Below are 13932 nucleotides of genomic sequence, written 5' to 3'. Positions count from 1 at the left end.
CCTTTGCGTGGGGCAGCCCAGAAGCATGGAGAATTAACTGGGGTAGCTCTCAAGTAATACAAGCCAGGAATCGGTGGATAAATGACTCACCTTCTCATCGTTTGGTGGGATTGTTGTGGGGCACATTCTACATAGTGCTTCTTAGGGTTACCAGGGATTGAGTCCCAGTTGCTGAAAATGGGAACCAAATCAACAAAATACTCTTTATTGACTTTTCCTCCGTCCCTCTCACTTTCTCATTTCTGCTTCCTGGGACCACCTTCTAAATAAGCCACCTGCTACTAGGACCCTGTTTCAGGATCTGCTTTGAAGGAAACCCAAACTAGGCCACATCATAAAGAATGATCAGGCCGGGCGCGATGGCTCACATCTGTAATCCCAGCACTTTGGGAGGCCAGGGCGGGTGGATCACCTGAGGTCAGGGGTTTGAGACCAGCCTGGCCAACATGATGAAAGCCTGTCTCTGCTAAAAAATACAAAAATTAGACAGGTGCAGTGGCAGGCATCTGTAGTCCCAGCTACTAGGGAAGTTGAGGCAGGAGAATCGCTTGAACCCAGGAGGCGGAGATTGCAGCGAGCTGAGATCGCACCACTGCACTCCAGCCTGGGCGACAGAGTGAGACTCCGTTTCAAAAAAAAAGAAAAAAAAATGACTAATCTCCCTCTCTACTAACATGGCATGGGCTTGGTTCAGGATATGTTAAGTGAGAAAATGTAAAGCAAACAACAATCTGTATCACATAGTGTATTTTGTGTACTAAGGATGGGAAACAAAAATATATACAAGTATCTGTTTAAATATGCAAAAATAAATTCTGGCAGAATAAACCAATAAACTAATAAAAGTAGTTATCTGTAAGAGACAGTGGGAGTGTGGAACAAACCAGAAGCAACAGGAATAAACACATGGTGGGTGACCAAGGAGAGGTTGGTCTGGGAAGCCTTGAAAGAGGTGTTGTTAGGTTTGTCTTGAAGAATGGGTTGGACTGCAACCACAGGGAGGACCAGAGCAGAAGCGTGCAAGGCCTGGCAGGGGGACTGGTAGAATAGCAGATATGTGGCTGGGCCAGCAAGAAGAGGCCTTTTTATATACAGTGGGCCCCCGACAGTCAAAGGTTCCACATCCATGGATTGAACCAACCACAGATCAAAAATCTCCAGAATAAAAAATTGCATCTGTACTAAACATGTACAGATTTTATTCTTGCCATTATTTCTTAAACAATACAGTATAACAGCTATTTGCATGGCATTTACAGTGTATTACATATTATAAGCAACCTAGAGAAGATTTAAAACAAAAAGATGTGCATAGGTTATATGCAAATACTATGTATGCCATTTTATACCAGGGACTTGAGCACACATGGATTTTGGTACTGGGGGGAGGTCCTGGAACCAGTCGCTCCATGGACACCAAGGAATGACCTGTAGTTTTAACTTTTGAACTCTGTAAATATTTTACATATTCAAAGATAAAATTGAATTTCAGGAAATAAGCCTGCAAAGTGACGGGCAAAAGGAAATACCACTGTCATGAATTCTGAAGCATTTTAGTTCAGACATCAGGATGCTGTCACTAGATCTGAGTTGCTGGGTTGGCCTTGCGGTGAGACACCTCAGAGTTAAGACACCAGCGTAAACAATGGCAATGAGTGGTTTGGTCTTAACCAATCTTAATCAACAAACTTTTCTGAGCTTGTGCTGTGTGCCAGACACTGCTATATGCTTTGTCTCCATTGTCTACTTTATCCTCACATCAGCCCTGAAAAGCAAGTCTTATGATGCCTTTGTACCAAGATTACAAGATTCGTTGAGATATTAGCATTTGAACCCAGGTTTCTTTAATACTACTGTAAATGGTAATTTTTCTTGAGGGCCTGCTATGTGCCGAGCACAGTCCTGAGTACTCACTCAGTCTTTAATCCAGAGTGTGGAAACAGCTTTATGCAAAGAAATGGGGCTTTCCTTCATGCAAAGCAATAGAGGCCAAACGAGATCTGCCTGCTTCTTCCTGATCTCGTAGATGTTTAAGAACAGAGCTTAATCACTTTGGATAGATCCAAACTGACAGGAGATAACCCCTGGGAAGAGTCACACAGGAAGTTGTTAATCATAATTATAAGAAGCAAGATGTGAATAATAGATTTTTGTAACCTTGGGCACCTAGATAGACTTCTCAAAGTCTGACTAGTTATTTGAGAAGTCAGAGACTGGGATAGAGCATGGTGTCTCAACTTCAGCACTACTGACATTTTAGACTGGATAAGTCTTTGTCATGGGACAGGTTCTGTGCACTGGAGGATATTTAGCAGCATCCCTGGCTTCTATCCACTAGATGCCAGTAGCATTCACCCCTCCCCAATGTTGTGGCAACCAAAAAATGTCTCCAGACATTGCCAAATGGAAGAAGAAAACGGTAGGAGCAAGATGGTCCCTGGCTGAGAACCACTGGACTAGGTGATCTTTGAGGTCCCTTCCTTCTCTGACAATCTGTAACTCTGGGAACTCAGGCCAGGACATTGCTAGGAGAAAAGAGTAAATGCAAGGGGTGGTGAGCTGAGGGAATTCCCTTCATCCTTCTGAAACAGGGCCAGGAGACAGGACAGTGACTGTGTTGGGAACAGTCTCTTTTGAAATGAAGTCTCCTTTAACTGATAACTCTGATTTTCACTGCAGCTTCTGTACCTAAGAAGGCAGGTCTTGAGGATGCCAAGCCTGTACCTGAAGCACCTGGGACAGTGGAATGCAGCAAAGGCCTGTCCCAGGAGCCAGGCGCCCACCTGGAGGAGAAGAAAACCCCAGAAATCTCCTTGAGCTCTCAACATTCAAATGAATTAGAGAAGAGGCCAAATCCGGAGAAGGTGGTGGAGGAGGGACGAGAGGCTGGTGAGATGGAGTCCAGCACGCTGCAGGAGAGCCCCAGGGCCACAGCCAAAGCTGTGCTTCTCCATGAGATAGTAAGTTGCACTCTCCACCTGCTCCAGCCAGGTGGAGTTATTTTTTCCCAAGGGCTCTTGGTAAAATTTAAAGTAAATTGAAAAAAAAATTTTTTTTGAAAAATCAGTTTCTGCCAAAGGGACTTTAAGAGACAAACTTCTAATGAAGGTCTGAGATTTGTTTTGCAGTAGACTTTTCAGAAGTCCTGCAGTGATGGGGGGGAAACATCCTGTTCAGATTCCCTAATACAGACTCAACTCTAAATATTCCTGACCTGATGTCACCATAAGCCAGTAACATGTCCTTGGAATGTAATGACATTCAATCCCAGAAGCAGCACAAGACCTGCTTGTCATACCCCAGTCCCAAATATCATGATCATTCACAGAGTCCAGCCTTCTTCTTCCAGATGTCCTGGATGGGCAGTTGTCTACACTTATTTCCAAAACAATAAATATTTCCAGGATCCATTCTTTCCTTCCATGGGCTCTGGAGAAGTTAAAATACAATGCTGGAGCTGACTAAACCTTGTCTACCTTTTAGAGGTGGAATTTTCCAAGAAGGTTTTTATGGAATGTCCTTCCATAGAAAGTGTGAGGAGGTTTTCCAGGGATACCCAAGGAAGAGTCCTGCATTTGAGAGGCAGCTCTGTGACCAGAGGAGAGTACCAGAAAGGAGGATGCCTTTGAACTTGCTTCCAGAGTCTTGATTTTCAGGATGTGCACAAAAGAATCATGTGCTGGGAGTTAGGGCAGAGTGGAGTGCCATGGAGGCCTCAGGATGGCTGAGCTAGGGTCTCTATAAGATATATTTGCATTTGTTGACGGGGAAAGATGAAGAGATTCATATGGGGATTGATTGAATTATTACAGGGAGGACCCTGTAGGAACGAATGACATTGCTTTGAGAAGCAGGTAAAGTTAGTGCTGAAAAGAGAACCGGGTGGATTCAAGGAAACAAGTAAAGACATCAGTTCATTCATTCATTCATTCAAAACATGTATTTAACATGAACTTTGTGCCAGACACTGGCATCACTGTAGTGAACAAGGCTTTAACCATCCCTGCCTTCTTGGAGCTAACAGCCTAGTTGGGGAAAGATTGAACAAGTAATACCCGGGGTGCTATGGAAGCATGGAGTGCATGGGAGCACATAGCAAGAGGACCCAACCTAGTCAGAGGGAGGAGGCATGCCACAAGGGTCAGGGAAAGCTTCTCTGTAGAGTGCATATTTAGGCAGATAACTTAGATGGAAGAAAGGGGCAGTGGGTGGACTAGGAAAGAAGAGACCTCCAGGCAGAAAGAATAAGATGTGCCATGAATCCAACGTAGAAAAGAGCATTCCCATTCAAGGAATGGGAGCAAGGCTGGGATAGCTGGGCAGGAGAAAGTGAGACTCAGAGGGATGCAGGAGCCAGGACTTCTTGGAAGGGATTTGGGGTTTAACCTAAGGGCAATGGGAAAGCATATGAGGTGTTCAGAATTTTGTCTTTAATGGGTCATTCTATTCTGTGTGGAGAATGGCTTGAAGAAAGGAGGCACAAATGCATCAGGAGGGAGTATGTGGTAAGCCAGGAGAGAAAAGCTGGAGGTGTAGACTAGTGTGGGGCCATGGGGATAGAAATGAAGGGCTACAATCACTATTTAGAAGGTAGAATGGACAGGACTTGTTGAAGGATTAGATAAAGGCTGAGAAAGAAGGAAACGTCAAAGGCACCTTATAGGTTTCTGGTTTGAGCAAAAAGATGCACTGTGGGTCCGCTTACTGAGAGGGCAGAGTGAAGTGGAAGGGAATTTAGATATTCATTTGTTCATCTAAATTTATGGTTTCTTAGTATTGATTTCTTAGTAAGAACTCAGTTAATGTAGGTGCTGAGGAGAGTAAAGAGATGAGGCTGTCCTGGCTCTGAAGGAGAGCACAGTCTAGTAGGCAAAATAGAAATGTTCACAAATAAATGCAGTGTGGTAGAAGCAGATTAATTTTGACAAAGTAATCCCACAGAGATATGTGAAAGAAATAATCCAAAAGAAAACACTGAATCCATTACAGTTCAGCAGACCCTTTATTGAGCCCACATTCACAGTATACCGGGCACCTTTTGGCCTTGATGAATCAAAGATGAATAAACATAATCCTCACCTCAAGAAGCTCACAGTCCATTGGGAATAATAAGACAAGCATTAAAGTAACTGTAATATGAAACAAGTGATTAGAGCTAGGTGAGAAGGGACAAGAGGTCAGCAGCAAAAATTACTTTCACAAAGGCCTGTGCCATCCCAGGATGGAGATTCGTCCCCCAGCTGCCTTGCCCTGGGACAGAATTAGGCCTTGAGGCAAGAAATGAAAGAAACTGGGCCAGGCATGGTGGCTCACACCTTTCGAAGCACTTTGGGAGGTTGAGGCGGGTGGATCACCTGAGGTCAGGAGTTTGTGACCAGCCAGGCCAACATGGTGAAACCCCATCCCTACTAAAAATACAAAATTAGCCAGGTATGGTGGCACATGCCTGTAATCCCAGTTACTTGGGGGGCTGAGGCAGGAGAATTGCTTGAACCCAGGAGGTGGAAGCTACAGTGAGCCGAGATCACGCCACTGCACTCCATCCAGGGCAATAGAGCGAGACTCTGTCTCAAAAAAATAACATTAAAGGCCGGGCATGGTGGCTCACACCTGTTAATCCCAGCACTTTGGGAGGCCAAGGTGGGTGGATCACGAGGTCAGGAGTTTGAGACCAGTCTGGCCAATATAGTGAAACCCCATCTCTACTAAAAATACAAAAAATTAGCCAGGCGTGGTGGTGTGCACCTGTAATCCGAGCTACTTGGGAGGCTGAGGCAGGAGAATCGTGTGAACCCAGGAGGCAGAGGTTGCAGTGAGCTGAGATCACACCATTGCACTCCAGCCCAGATGATAATGCAAGACTCTGTCTCAAAAAAAAAAAAAAAATTAAAAAAGAACTATATTTACTTATTTGGAAAGCAGGTGTCAGGGTAAGACTTAACATTTTCATTCCACTGGAAGACTCTCATTCTTGTGTGCCTTCTAGTGAACCTGAAGTTAAACGAGACCAGGGTTTTTGTTGTTTTATAAGGCAACAGTGCATAGAGATTAGGTACTTAGGTTCTGGTGTAGACAGAACTGGATTTCAATCCTGGTGTGCTGCTGTATGACTTAGGTAAATTGTTTAACCTATTTGAACCTAGACCTCTCATTTATAAAATGGGAGTAATTATAGTAGTGTTTATCTCCTAGAGTAGCTGGGAAAATTACACAAGATACAGCTAAAGTATGTGATGGTGCGTGGTGAGCACTCAGATAGCCACAGGTATTATCGGTGCTGCATCCTGTATTTGCTGAACTGGCACAGGCCGACGCTATGAATCCCTTCCCTCTCACTGGAAACGCTGATGTCAGCACCCAGAGTACTTGGTTCTAAGACAATCAGTTTATTGATGTTTTTCAGGATGAAGATGATCTGGTCAATGCCCTGATCTGGCCTGAGATTCAACAGGAGCTGAAAATCGTTGAATCTGAGGAGGAGCTCTTATCGTTGCCACCTCCTTCTCTGAAGACCAGCCCAATTCAGCCTATTCTCGAGTCGAGTCTGGGGCCCTTTATTCCCCCAGAGCCTCCTGGGAGCTTGCCTTGTGGCTCCTTCCCTGCTCCAGTCTCCGCCCCTCTGGAGGTGTGGACTAGGGATCCAGCCAATCAGAGCACACAGGGGGCTTCCACAGCAGCCAGCAGAGAGAAGCCGGTGCCTGAGGAGGGCCTGCACCCAGACCTTGCCAGCCTGGCTCCTCTGGAAATAGTTCCTTTTGAGAAGGCATCTCCACAAGCAACAGCGGAAGTAGGAGGCCCAGGGAATCTGTCTCCTCCACTCCCACCTGCTCCTCCCCCTCCAACTCCTCTGGAGGAGTCACCTCCAGTCCTGCTTTCAAAGGGCAGCCCGGAGAGAGAAGACTCATCCAGGAAATTGAGGACAGATCTCTACATAGACCAGCTGAAGTCCCAAGACAGCCCTGAGATCTCCAGCCTCTGTCAGGGAGAGGAGGCAACCCCAAGACACAGTGACAAGCAAAATTCAAAGAATGCTGCTTCCGAGGGGAAAGGCTGTGGTTTTCCAAGCCCAACGAGGGAGGTTGAGATCGTCTCACAAGAAGAGGAGGATGTAACCCATTCAGTACAGGAGCCTTCAGACTGTGATGAAGATGACACTGTGACAGACATTGCCCAGCATGGCCTGGAGATGGTGGAGCCCTGGGAGGAACCCCAGTGGGTGACGAGTCCCCTTCACTCTCCCACCCTGAAAGATGCGCACGAGGCCCAGGTACAGGGCCTTCACGGTCACCAGTTGGAGAAGAGGCTTTCCCACAGGCCCAGCCTTCGCCAGAGCCATTCTCTAGATAGCAAACCCACGGTTAAAAGCCAGTGGACTCTTGAGGTTCCCTCCTCCAGCAGCTGTGCTAATCTTGAAACACAGAGGAATTCTGACCCTCTTCAGCCCCAGGCACCCAGGAGAGAGATTACTGGATGGGATGAGAAAGCTCTGAGGTCCTTCAGAGAGTTCTCTGGCCTGAAAGGGGCAGAGGCTCCTCCCAACCAGAAGGGACCAAGTGGTGTGCAACCCAAGCCAGCAGAAACCAGCCCCATCAGCCTAGCAGAGGGAAAGGAGCTGGGGACACACCTGGGGCACAGCAGTCCACAGATTAGGCAAGGTGGTGTTCCTGGGCCAGAGAGCAGCAAGGAGAGTTCACCCAGCGTGCAGGACAGCCCTTCGCCTGGAGAGCACCCCGCAAAGTTACAGCTAAAGAGCACAGATTGTGGGCCCCCAAAAGGGAAAAACAGGCCTTCTTCCCTCAACTTGGACCCTGCCATTCCCATTGCTGACCTCTTCTGGTTTGAGAACGTGGCCTCTTTTAGTTCACCTGGAATGCAGGTCTCTGAGCCAGGAGACCCAAAGGTCACATGGATGACCTCATCTTACTGTAAAGCAGACCCCTGGAGCGTTTACTCCCAGGACCCCCAGGACCCCCAGGACCTGGACATTGTTGCTCATGCACTGACAGGCCGCCGTAACTCAGCTCCTGTGAGTGTGTCAGCTGTGAGAACCTCCTTCATGGTCAAAATGTGCCAGGCCAGGGCGGTCCCAGTCATCCCTCCCAAGATTCAGTACACCCAGATCCCACAGCCCCTGCCCTCTCAGAGCTCAGGGGAGAATGGGGTTCAGCCTCTGGAGAGGAGCCAGGAGGAACCCAGCTCAACCAGTGGGACCACTCAGAAACCTGCCAAAGATGATTCTCCCTCCTCCCTGGAAAGCCCAAAGGAAGAAAAACCAAAGCAAGATCCCGGAGCCATTAAGTCCTCACCAGTGGATGCCACTGCACCCTGCATGTGCGAGGGACCCACCCTTTCTCCAGAACCAGGCTCGTCTAACCTGCTCTCCACCCAGGATGCAACAGTGCAATGCAGAAAACGCATGTCAGAGACAGAGCCGTCTGGGGACAACCTTCTTTCTTCAAAACTAGAGCGACCATCTGGGGGTTCTAAGCCTTTCCACAGGTCAAGGCCAGGAAGACCTCAGAGCCTAATCTTATTCAGTCCTCCTTTCCCCATTATGGACCACCTGCCCCCCTCATCCACAGTGACAGATTCCAAGGTCCTGCTGTCCCCTATCAGAAGTCCCACCCAGACAGTTTCCCCTGGCCTTCTTTGTGGAGAGTTGGCAGAAAACACATGGGTCACACCAGAAGGGGTTACACTTAGGAATAAAATGACCATCCCTAAGAATGGCCAGAGACTAGAGACCTCAGCCAGCTGTTTTTACCAGCCTCAGCGGAGATCAGTAATTCTGGATGGAAGAAGTGGGAGGCAAATAGAATGATTTCAGTTCACCTGCTGGTGTCTGAAAAAAACCGTGATTCATCTGGAAGTTATTACAGGGCCAGCTTGCCATATTCCAGGCACAGGTTATCAAATTTGGGCCTATTGTGGCCTCTGACTTCTCTTTCTTCAGCCTTTTGACCACTTATTAATTAGTCCATTTGCTAGAAGAGTGGTCAAGGGAAAAATGAGAGATGAAATTTAGTTAAGTCTATGTGAGCAAGTGAGAGAATGTTAGGTAAGGGGAGAGGATGGAATGCTTGCCTCCAATGAACTTTGGAGCTTGTATGTGAGTTGGATTGCTCCCCTATTGCTATTATCTATTACTCTTGAGAGCTGGCTGTCCTTTGAAAGAAAGAAATAATGTTCTTTGAAAGAAAGAAAAATCTCTTACTGTGTCAAACCTCAAAATGTTGCTATTGGGGTTAGAAGGCCTCCTCTTCGTGCTTTTTAATGCTCTTTCAAATGTGTTCTTTTAGACCAGTTTTCTAATAAGCTTTGTAAAGTGTACTATCCAAATTAGAAGCGGATTTGGAAATGCAAACTAACATGCACTTAGATATCCAAGTGGGTAAGCTTAGCCACTCTTACCCATGCTCTTTCCCTGGAATCCCTGGAGACCTGTCCAAGATGATTTCCATATACCAGCATAGAAAATCAGAATCAAGAGCAAACTCTGAGACTGGCACAATCCAAGAAGATTTCCTGGCTCTGGCTTTTAGTAATTTGGGACTCCAACTGCCACTATACTGGACTGTAATTTATAAATCCAGTAGCTACGCAGGGTGGAGGCTGAGCCGAGGATTACCATAATGAAATGTACTAAATCTTCATTTAGGTATGCAATCGTGAAGTGAAGGCATCTGCTTTCTTTACAGTATCAGAGTTCAAGAACAGGATGTCATCATAGATAACAGCCTCATACAAAGGGAGAACTACACTCCAAATTTAATGTGTTTAAATTGGTGGGGCACCAGCAGAAAATACTTCTAGCTCAGCTTTACTCTTCTTCCACACTAGGCTGGGCCCAGCAGTACAGGAGAGGATGAAGGGAGGGGCTCCAGGAGGCGAGGGAAGAGCCCTAGCAGGGTGTGGCCATCACAACCACTCACTGAGAGTTGTCCTTAAAAATGTATTTTATTTTAGCCAATGGGTCCCTTCCTTTCTCCTTTCCTCTCTACTGCTCAAGAACAGATTTGAGGCCAGGTGCGGTGCCTCACATCTGTAATCCCAACACTTTGGGAGGCTGAGATGGGTGGATTGCTTGAGCCCAGGAGTTCAAGACCAGCCTGGGCAACACAGCGAGACCCCATCTCTTGAAAAATAACAGACTTGAAGAACCCCTCTCTCTTCCATAATTCCCCTCATCCACCACCCACTCCAGGCACTCACTCAAACTTACTCTTCAACTCTGTATACAAGCAGAAGCAATAAACCAATCTGATTTTCTTTTCAGTTATTTATAACTTTCAATGGTTCTTTCCTTTCCAGCTGGCGAGAGAAAGGAGAACTAATAAACCTGCTGGCAGATTTTTGGTGCTGCCCAAAAAAGGACTTCACGGGGCATCTCTTCTCGGGTTCAAGCCTGACCGAATTCTGTCCAGAAGCTCAGTCATTGCAGAAATTTCTCTAAGGGCTGGTAGTACCTCTGGGTAGGCATCACAACCAAGGCTGGTTCTGGGCTTAGTGGGGGCTGGGATGAAGTCACCTCCTCCAGTGAGAAATTGGGAGCTGATGCCCTGCAACAGATACATACTCCTCTCTCCCTCTCTCTCTCTCTCTCTCTCCTCCCTCTCTCTCCCTCCCTCCCCTCCAATAAGCCTTACAAACAGTTTTGAAATCTGGTTCTGTACCTTTTAAGCCAGTGTCTGTGGCGAGGGTGACTGGCAAGTCAGCTGATGAGTTCTGCCTTCTGAGAGCACTGAGTGAGCAAGGCCTTTCATCAGCGTTTTGGCCTTCTCATTGGGTGAGCAAGACATTGAACCAACAGCCAATGAGATATGAACCTGTAAGAAAAGTCCTAGAATATAGTATTTTTCCCCTAGGCCAGTAAAGTGAAGAAATATAGTGGTGACAGATGAGAAAGGCCATGTTCAAGAGACCTGAAAAGTACATTCCTGCCTTATCAGAAAATGTGTCAGACAGGTTTTATGTCAGCCTCAGTGCTCCTGCGGTGTCGGTGCTTTGATAAGGACCATGTTCCAGTTAGAATGAGAGGGAGGGAAAGAGCTGCACTTTGCTTCACCATCAGAACTCTGAGCCAAATAATGAAGTATGTAAACTATTTTATGATTATTTTAAATGTTTGGTAACATTTATAAGATATATTTTTATTTGAGGATAGACTGAGAAGCCACCATTTACATATTAACAAGTGACTTCAGTTCTAAGGGTTGAGGTGCCTGTGTGGATTTATAAAATGGTTGCAAGATCTTTTAGACTCTGACATTTATAGCATCACCTTCAGGAACACAATTCTGTGGATGTCATCATGAGACACACTGACAGCTGAGATAGTCCCTACTCTCAGCTTTCCTTGCTAGTCAAGTCCAAAAGGCCTTAGAAGCTGACTCACCTTCTCAGCCAGTGTCCTGCTGCTCAAGTGCGGACCTCCACTTTGACTCTCGCCCAGCCTGCCAGCCATCACAAAGGCATTCGTAAACTTCCTGTGGTCTGGGCTAGCCTGGCACTGATGAAATTCCATTCTAAAGAAAGAAAACTCATATTCCCCCCCACAAATTGTTCCCCCAAATGCTCTGGGATTACCTATTTCACCACTCATTTGAGTCTCTGAAAAATGAACTCCCTGAGAATGGCTGGATGGGAATCAGATAGTCTGCTTCCATTCAGGAGAGGGAGAGAACAGGAGCTGCTGTTTTTAGGAGGATTTACCTGGTGCCCTAGAAAGGACTATGGAATCAAATTCTCAGAGGGCTCCTTCAAATCAGCTATCAGTCCTCAAAATGGGGGTGGCTGATGTTAAATGATGAATTTGAAGTGAAACGCATGCATGTACTGATGTTTTCTTTCAGCATTAGTGGTTGCTTAAGAAAATAGTAACCTATATTTTCTACTACACTTGGAATATGAAGAAATCTGAACAAGAACCCCATTAAGACACCTAACCTAATCTAAACCCTAAAATTCAAAATATTGTCCAAGTCAAAATTCTAGACTCTGAAGACATTAAAAATGTAAATATCATCATCCTCAGCAAATATTTATCAGGAGCTTAGTAATAGTGCACTGGGTACCTTAGCACTCCCAAATCATTCAAGAGTCTAGTGAAAAAGGGGGAGGGATGGCAGCAAATAAAATACCCCCATAAACAACCAGGAGCAAGGTTGAGAACCATTAAGCTGCCAAACGAAAGCAGAAGGGGAAAAAAGTGTGGCAACCAGCATCTTTTAATAGGATAGTTGATGGTATTCAAGTGACCTACTGACTTCAAATAATCAAATTGAACACAATTGCAAATCCAATAGAACATCTCAGTGAGACGCTCAGGTGTTTGAGAACTTCGCTTGATTTAGAAAACTGGAAAGTGGCAACTAGGTTAGAATAAGTAGTTCGGAGGTTTCATGTGGTCATAATTGGTTTGGTGAAGTGTGAGATCTCTGCAAATGAGCCAGGTAAGATCAGTATTCCATAGTGCTTGAAAAGGGGATTTTAGAGACTTCTGTCATCACAAAGCAGGTTAACTCCTAGTTAATGATGAAGCAGTAGGCCCCCAAGATAAACTGTTCAAGATAAATTGTTCTTGTCAGTGTTTGGCATATGATAACCACATTTGGCTAAAATTGGATGGGTCAGTCACTTGTCTACACAGGCCTTCCATTCCTGCATGAAGAGATACTGGGGAGCATACAATTATTTTGTCCAGTATTAGAGTGGGAGAAGTTCACAGCAAGTCCAGTCCCATCAGGATTTATTTGGGCCACATTCTACCATGGCCAGTCGAATCTGATGACCACATGAATCGGGGTTAAGTGTTGCTAAGAGTATGATTTTAGGCATGTCCAGCAGGAAGGTCAGCTCAAAATGTGGCATGACAAAGAATGTGTGCTCTATTACCAAAACCTTTCCTAGCAAAACAAGGCCAGAAGAGGGAGCAAGCATCTTTCCAAGCATGGAGAGGAGGGGGCAATGGTGGAAGGGTGATTGCTTGAAATCAGTGCCAGTACAGATAGCATAAAATTGGGGGCCACCACACATTGGCTGGCTACTGTGTAGATCATTTAGTAATCTTGAGGTACATTAATAATGCAGAGATTACTTTTCTCTGAGGGTAAGGGGGATGTAGCTAAATATAAGAAGCTTACAAGGTCTGTAGCCATGTGTTTTACTGGATAAATCACAATGCTTTGCAATAACTTAATGCCATAGTACTTTCTGGCTTATAATTCTGCAAAGTAAAGCACTTTTTCAAAGGAGTCTATTGGAAAGCCACATGATTTCAGCTGTGTTTTAAGCTCTACAAATACATTTCCAAAGACATAATCAAGATGTAACTCTATTGATTAAAAATATAAATATTAAAACTATCCAGAGACACTTAAGTGTAATTAAAACAGATTGTTATGCTTTAAAAATACTCTAATAAATGATATAAAATATAATGCTTATGACGGAACTATGAGCTAGAGGAGTACATGGGGTCACCAAAATCAATAATCAGAAAAGTAGATTATATGCACCAGGCTCATTGTTTTAGTTTGTTCTGTTTGATGTCATTTTTTGTTACTACAATGTTTGATCTCACAGAAAAAGTGCGTGATGATTTGCTTCAGTACATTTTTCTTGTTTTTGTTATTTTACATACTAATAATTGCCAGATGTCTGCAACTTCACCCTTTTACTGTTGCAAACACATAGTCATGTCACTCAGGAAACCCAGCATAAGTCCAGGATATCATAATGAAAAATGAGAAGAATAAAAGCTCATTGCTTCTCAAAACTCCACAGCTTATGGAGGCACATGGGTCCACCTGCACAGATGTGAACTCAACTTTTCTATTACTTGAATCAATCAAAGGGGACTCTTATTTGAGTAATTATGTTAATGATGCTCTAGGGGGAAAGGCAAACATTTGTTGTCCTGGCATATATCCT

At 45.2% G+C, this 13932-nt stretch overlaps 1 protein-coding gene across 1 annotated transcript in view; it reads left to right on the top strand.

Moving 5' to 3' along the window:
* Positions 1 to 13712, top strand: part of ARHGAP31 (Rho GTPase activating protein 31) — a 125884-nt gene extending 112172 nt beyond the window's left edge. Inside the window, exons 11-12 of the mRNA XM_032150106.2 lie at positions 2680 to 2960; positions 6404 to 13712. Coding sequence (XP_032005997.1) covers positions 2680 to 2960; positions 6404 to 8821 — 2699 coding nt within the window. The 3' untranslated portion in view covers positions 8822 to 13712. The remainder of the gene's footprint in view (positions 1 to 2679; positions 2961 to 6403) is intronic.
* Positions 13713 to 13932: the final 220 nt, after the last annotated feature.

The sequence above is a fragment of the Hylobates moloch genome, unplaced genomic scaffold (genome assembly GCF_009828535.3).
Source record: "Hylobates moloch isolate HMO894 unplaced genomic scaffold, HMol_V3 SCAFFOLD_4, whole genome shotgun sequence".
Taxonomy (NCBI): Eukaryota; Metazoa; Chordata; class Mammalia; order Primates; family Hylobatidae; genus Hylobates; species Hylobates moloch.
This window is presented reverse-complemented; position numbering and strand designations above follow the sequence as displayed.